General features: G+C 51.5%; 1 protein-coding gene across 3 annotated transcripts; it reads left to right on the top strand.

Annotated features, from left to right (window-relative positions):
- The first annotated feature begins 300 nt into the window (after positions 1-300).
- Positions 301-4,266, top strand: HOXD8 (homeobox D8). Of its 3 annotated transcripts, XM_019838286.3 has the most exons (3): positions 301-435; positions 2,269-2,416; positions 2,807-4,266. In XM_019838286.3, the coding sequence occupies exons 2-3, from the start codon at positions 2,392-2,394 to the stop codon at positions 3,100-3,102; spliced, it is 321 nt and encodes a 106-aa protein (XP_019693845.1). In that variant the 5' UTR covers positions 301-435; positions 2,269-2,391; the 3' UTR covers positions 3,103-4,266. The 3 variants fall into 3 exon arrangements, with proteins under 3 accessions (XP_019693845.1, XP_023115247.2, XP_023115246.2); XM_023259479.2 differs by lacking the exon at positions 301-435 and having other exon boundaries at positions 547-2,416; positions 2,810-4,266; XM_023259478.2 differs by lacking the exon at positions 301-435 and having other exon boundaries at positions 551-2,416.
- Positions 4,267-6,388: the final 2,122 nt, after the last annotated feature.

Below are 6,388 nucleotides of genomic sequence, written 5' to 3' on the forward strand. Positions count from 1 at the left end.
AACGCCAAGCGGCTTTAGACTGAGCTTCTAAAATCAGGAATATTTTGCCGATTCACACTGGACTTGCCCACATGACTCGGGACGGTTCTCTTCCTCACCGCTCACAAGCTAGGATGAGCCTTCTCTTTCCTTGCTTTTGGAAAAGTTAGTAACTTTTTAAGCTGAGTCTAGCGCCCGCTCTCAGCAGAAAGTTCACAGGCTTGGCAGATGGACTAGAATCGTTAGCAGACGATGGGCGCCGCCTTCAGCTGCCTGGAACCGGCGCGATCCGAAAGCCGGCCCGGAGGTTCGATGGGGGGAGGGGGGGGGAGGCACTTGCAGGCGTCGGCCCCCTGTGCTCCGCCCGGGGCCACTGCCCGCCCTGGTCCGCTCCGTGCCGGGGGCTGGGACCCCGGAGCCGCGCGTCCTGCTCGAGGAAACACCACCCACCCCAGCGTGAGTTCTCCTTCCCGCCTCGGAACATTTCTGTCCGCTTTTCTATTTACTCCCTCAGCAATGCTAATGCCTGCTTCCCCCCCCCCCGCCCCCACATTCTTCAGCTTCCCCCCTGAGCCTACTGCTGACGTCTATCAAGGGTGAAATGATGGAAACTATATTCATGGGCATGATTTCCATTAAATATCAATTAACCTGGGAGCCTCAGCCAGGCGTGCAGTGCGTCAAGGGTAAATGTACATCTCATTTCCACAAGGCCTGCTCGCCTGGAAAAGAAGGGACTAGATTCGCTTTGATAATGCCAGGTTTTGGGGTCACCCTTGTGGCCTTTAATCAAACCACTTAGGACTCAACCCAACTGTACGCGGTCCGGCCTGTCTACACCGTTTGCCCTTGTTCCCTGGGCTGCGCCCGCGTGTCCTGAGGTGCAAAAGCCACGGCCAACCTCTGGGGGGCTGCTCTAGGGGCCAAGGGAGGGAGTCATTTGCTCCTGTAGCCTCTTGGGAGTGGCCTCCCTGCCTCCCCCAAGTGTAAGGTTCTCTCGCGCCCCCGCCTCGCCGGCCGCGGGCCGCTTTCCCCAGGCCCAGGGGGGCAAGACGAGCCCTTGGCAGTGCGGCTTTATGGGCCCCCTTTAAGGCCGGCGGAGGCATCTCCCGGCCAGCGTGAGACGTCCCGTCGGGAGCGACGGTGTCGCCTCCGCGCGGATCCCTCCGCGCGGTTATCTCGCCCCCATCTTCTCCTCACAGTGGCGTGGTGCGAAAATGCCTCGCCGGGGCGCACCGGGGCGGCAGCCTCGGCGGCGGCGGCGAGAGCGGTGGGAGGGGGCCGCGGGGGGGCCGAGGTGAGAGGTGGCGGCGGGTAGAGGGTGTTTTTTTCTCTTCCCTCCAGAGCGGGGGTTTGTAAACCGAAGCCAAAGAGTGTCCCCGTGGGCCGGGCGCACTTTTTTTTTTCTTGTCCCGGTGCGCTCAGGGCCGCCTGGTGCCTGAGAGGAAACAGTGGAGGCAGCGGGGCAGGTCACCCGGGGCGTCGGCGATTATATTGTGGCCCAGCCGGCGCGCGCCGGGAAAGGCCGGGCGGGCGTGAGCGCGGGGGCTGGGCGAGGCCCCGCGACCCGCGAGGGAGGCGGTGCGAGGCCGAGTCGGCGGGCGCGAGAGCCGGGCATGAACGCCCAGTAGCCAAGTGCCCGCGGCTGCCGGGCCTCAGAGGCGACGCGCGCGCAGGCGGGCGGGTGGCAGCAGCAACGTAGCCCGGCGGCCCCGGCGGCGGGAACAGCCGCCCCAGAGGCCCCCGCGGCAGTGCGGCCGCGCTGAGGCGCGCTCCCTGCCAGCTCCGCACCGCCCGCCCGGGGCCGCCCTACCTCGGCCCCTGGCCGCCGCCGCCGCCGCCCCGATGAGCTCTTACTTCGTGAACCCGCTGTACTCCAAGTACAAGGCGGCGGCCGCGGCGGCGGCGGCGGCGGCCGCGGCGGGCGAGGCCATCAATCCCACTTACTACGACTGTCACTTCGCGCCTGAGGTCGGCAGCCGCCACGCCGCCGCCGCCGCCGCCCTGCAGCTCTATGGCAACAGCGCCGCCGGCTTCCCGCACGCGCCCCCGCAGGCGCACGCGCACCCGCACCCGCGTCCGTCACCGCCGCCCGCCGGGCCGGGTTGCGGTGGTGGGGGCGGCCCGGGCCCCGGCCAGGACTACTTCCACCCCGGCGGGGGCAGCCCGGCCGCAGCCTACCAGGCCGCCCCCCCTCCTCCTCCGCATCCTCCGCCTCCGCCTCCCCCCTGCGGCGGGATTGCCTGTCACGGGGAGCCCGCGAAGTTTTACGGATACGATAACTTACAGAGACAGCCGATTTTTACGACCCAGCAAGAGGCCGAGCTGGTACAATATCCTGACTGTAAATCGTCCAGTGGTAATATTGGCGAGGACCCAGACCACTTAAATCAGAGCTCGTCTCCTTCTCAAATGTTTCCCTGGATGAGACCACAAGGTTGGGATGCATTTTTTTTTTTTTAATGCGGGGAGAGGGGGAGAAATCTGCTTTCATCTCACGTTCTAGCTTTAAAAACTACCTTTTCCTCTCTCTCTCCTTTTCCTTCTTGTGTAGCTATAGTGGCTCTTATTCATAAAGTAATACTTTTTTTTTTTCCCTTAAAGTAGAAACCGCGTAAAGATGATGGGGACAGTAATTGTGAAGATCTTCCCTCTGTTGCTCTTGCCTGCATATCCTATATATATCAGAGCTAAAGAGACTTGTGTATGTTTCATCCTTTAGACCTGTTCCAGAAAGCTCCAGCAACCTGCAGAGGCACCATTTCATTTCTAAAACGTTGATTTTCCTCTTTTTTTTTTTTTTTTTTGGTTTGTTTATTTTAATCAGCAGCTCCTGGTAGACGAAGAGGAAGACAAACCTACAGTCGTTTCCAAACCCTAGAGCTGGAAAAAGAATTCCTTTTTAACCCTTATCTGACCAGGAAGAGAAGAATTGAGGTCTCCCACGCCCTAGCCCTCACGGAGAGACAGGTAAAAATCTGGTTCCAGAACAGGAGAATGAAATGGAAAAAAGAGAACAACAAGGACAAATTCCCAGTTTCCCGACAGGAGGCAAAGGATGGAGAAACCAAAAAAGAAACCCAAGAGCTGGAGGAAGACAGAGCCGAAGGCCTGACAAATTAACTTCTACCTTTAAATTTTTACCACAGACTATTAAAACTAATGATCAACACATGCTGTTGGACACCATCTATTTTCTTTGTTGGAAAGAACTTTACCTGTATTTCAAGCTACCTTCATGTCACTGCTCTTGAGGTTTCTGCGCTTTGAGAGGGGCTTGGGTGTTAAAAAAAAAAGTTTCTAGTATCGAATAGAAGCAGCCCTTGAGCTGTCCTATGTAAGGGTAATTTGATACTGACCTTGTTGCTATATTTTTATAATGGTAGTTTTTAATGTCTGAGCTGGTGATTCGCCTCAACAACATAAACTTCCTAATGATTAGCACTAAATAATTGAATATAAAATGCTTTATTAATCAAACAAGTGCACTTGAACACTTAAAATCATTTCTTTATGGTGAGTAAATTAAAAGAGATCTATTAATTTTTTTAAGAATTATGCCTGCAGAATATTTACTTTATGTTATTTGATTAAAACATATTTATGTTTTATTTCTGCTTTTATAATGAATGGTTCGGGTGCCTTTTGTTTACTCCTTAAAGGTTTCTTTGGGTATTTTGTAAATGTAATATCTCTGGGAAAAGTCTGGGCCAAATATTGAAAAAGCACATGTTAGCTGAAGAGTGTAATGTGTAGTTCGGCTCTGCAGCTTCCTTAAACTTGGGGAAAACGTTGGGCCAATGAGAAAAGTTTCAGGAAAGCGTCAAAGTTGACATTTGATAATTTTTCATAGTGTATACAAATTATGGCAATTTAATCATCTAGAGTGAATGAATACTTGAAAAGCCAATTATAACATTTTCACTCATTAATTTTTCACTCTGGCTAGTGGCCTTGTGGAATGCCCCTCATTTCTCAACTTGCTTTCGTTTTGAACTGCGCTTGGCATCGCCTGAAATCGCTAGGTCTCTGTGTTGTGGCCGCTGCTGTGATTCTGTTTCTCTGAATAGGTGCCATATTTATTTGTATTCCCTTCGCTCTGTTTGCACGCCCATTTTGAGCCAACTTGTGTGCGTCTCAGATGTCGGTTGGTACGTCCTCTGCTGTTCTCCAGGATGGCCTCACCTATTGAAACAAGCCCCGAGAGCAAATGCAGAAAAATCTTGAGTGTAAACAACCGCTCCAGAACATAGCTAGCTCCTTAATAAAGAAATGAATCTTTTTCTAGAGCTAGTGTCTTTGAGCGCCGCACATAACCCTTTCCCTGAGTCAGGAAATACCTCCTGGGCTCACTAGAAGCTGTAAAGCTTCTGTTTGATTTAAAAAAAAAAAAAAAAAGTAGTGGGGATTACAGGCACTGCGCTGCTATAAAGATAAATAAATAAATGCAGGGGATGGGGTCTCTTTTTCATTCCAAACAGGGCTGGCAAGGCTATCCTAGCTTCCTCTTGCTGTAAATAACCTTGCCAAGGTACTGTGAAAGCTTTGAACTTCGCAAAGGATTCAGAGTTGTGGGCCCAGTGGGGGAAGACCCAGAGTCCAGGTTACACCACAGCTTATTCCGCTGAGCCTGTGCTGATGCTGGGGTTTGGGATGTGTTATTAACAAGATATCCATTTTCCATTGGAGGCTTCTCCTGCAGCTGCCATTTTATGAGGGAAGAGGAGGGGGAAGAGGGGTAGTGGAGAAGAGAAATTCAAGTGTACCAGTATTTCTGCCCCCCAAACGGACAGCACCTCATCAGATAGACATTGAAGAGCTCTTTGCTTTTTCTAGATGTTTTTATTTTTAAGGAGGTACATTTTGATTTCCAAGGTGGTTTTTATTGCACAGGTGAAAAAAAAAAAAACCCGGAATCTGTTTTGGGCCTGAATCAGCCCCTCAGGCATTGGGGGGCTATTTGCCTGCCACTTCAAGGACCGGGGAAATGTCGGCATGGGTGGGGCCAGAAGTGAGGCACCACCTAGCTTTCTATCCAGGGAAGAGGCCGTAGCTGTGGCATTCGCTGACCTGAGCCAGAAAAGACAATTTTAAGTCACGGGCGGCCTGCGGCTTAAGAAACATTTGCACAAGAGGAGACAGCTGCAAATGTCCATGCTGGATTTGGAAACGTTCTGCTGTGTGCCGCCTGAGACTCTGCTGTTGGCTTCTACAGAGCAAGGGTGCCAAGCGCCTGAAAGCGTGGCTAGAGACAGCCTGTGGGGGTGGGGGTGGGGGGCGATGGCGGTGGCGGTGGTGGGGGTGGTGGTAGCAGCGGCAGTGGTGGTGGCAAGCTGGCTAGAGCTTCTCGCTGGCTAAACTCCGGTTGCCCTCCATTTAGGGGATTCCTCTGTTAGCAAAATTCGCGGTCTCCTGCTCAAGAATATTCCCCAAATACCAGTTTTAGAGTCACTGATTTGGGGCAAGACTCAGGTAGGAGACCTGGTACGTGAATGGATGTGGAAATGAAGGAATGAAGGGGAAGTAGTAATGTCCTCATTTCCTCCGTATTCTGTGTTGCTCTGGAAATGTTGTACCTTCTTGTCCCATTGGCCCCAAATCCACAGTAAAATTGTAGCTCTTGTACAGAAAAAAACTCTGTTGCAGTAATTGGTGCATTAGAGAGTATCTGTACATACACAAATTTGGTATTCTGGGGGTATATATTTGGTGTATTTGTACATAAACATGGATTACATATTGCAGAAAGTATTGGTCATAAATGTAGGTATATGTGTTTCTTTTTGTAGCTGGGAAAATCATAGATCTGCTTCCAAATAAAGAGTTTGAGGAATTACACATCTGTCTCTCTCTGTCTTCCTCTCTCTCTCTCTCCCCCACACACACACCCCACTGTCTTTCTTACAGTGGCTAGAAATCCCCCCCATCATGGTATTTCATGCAGCCGAGCACAGAAGATACCCTTCTAATTGGCTCAAATCTGTAAACATCCGAGGGGTGCGGCAAAAAGCGAGCAAACATTTTTGCTGCAGAAATTTGCATAAACCTTCAGAGAATCCTTTGCAAACCCAGACGATGCTTTTCAGCCCTGGATTGCTTAGAGTCTGCTTAGAGAGGTCTGTAAACCGTTCAGAGAAAAGGACCCTCCAATGTTAACACTGAATGAAAGAACCAAGCCTTCGAAATGATTTAGGTTCTCTGTTTTTGAGAACCAGGAACACACAAAAGAGGGTGTGGGTCTCAATGGTTTCTAGAGAAAAGTCAGTTCAGGGACTGCCATTTTGTGAGGTTCCACAAAGCCCAGCACACCCGCTTACCTCTGCACAGGAGAAAAAGTACAAATATGGCTGCCTATTCAACAATGCAATGTCTTTTTCCCATCCCTCCTTCCCCAAGCTGAAAAGGAGGG

This window comes from Felis catus, chromosome C1, assembly GCF_018350175.1.
Source record: "Felis catus isolate Fca126 chromosome C1, F.catus_Fca126_mat1.0, whole genome shotgun sequence".
Lineage (NCBI taxonomy): Eukaryota > Metazoa > Chordata > Mammalia > Carnivora > Felidae > Felis > Felis catus.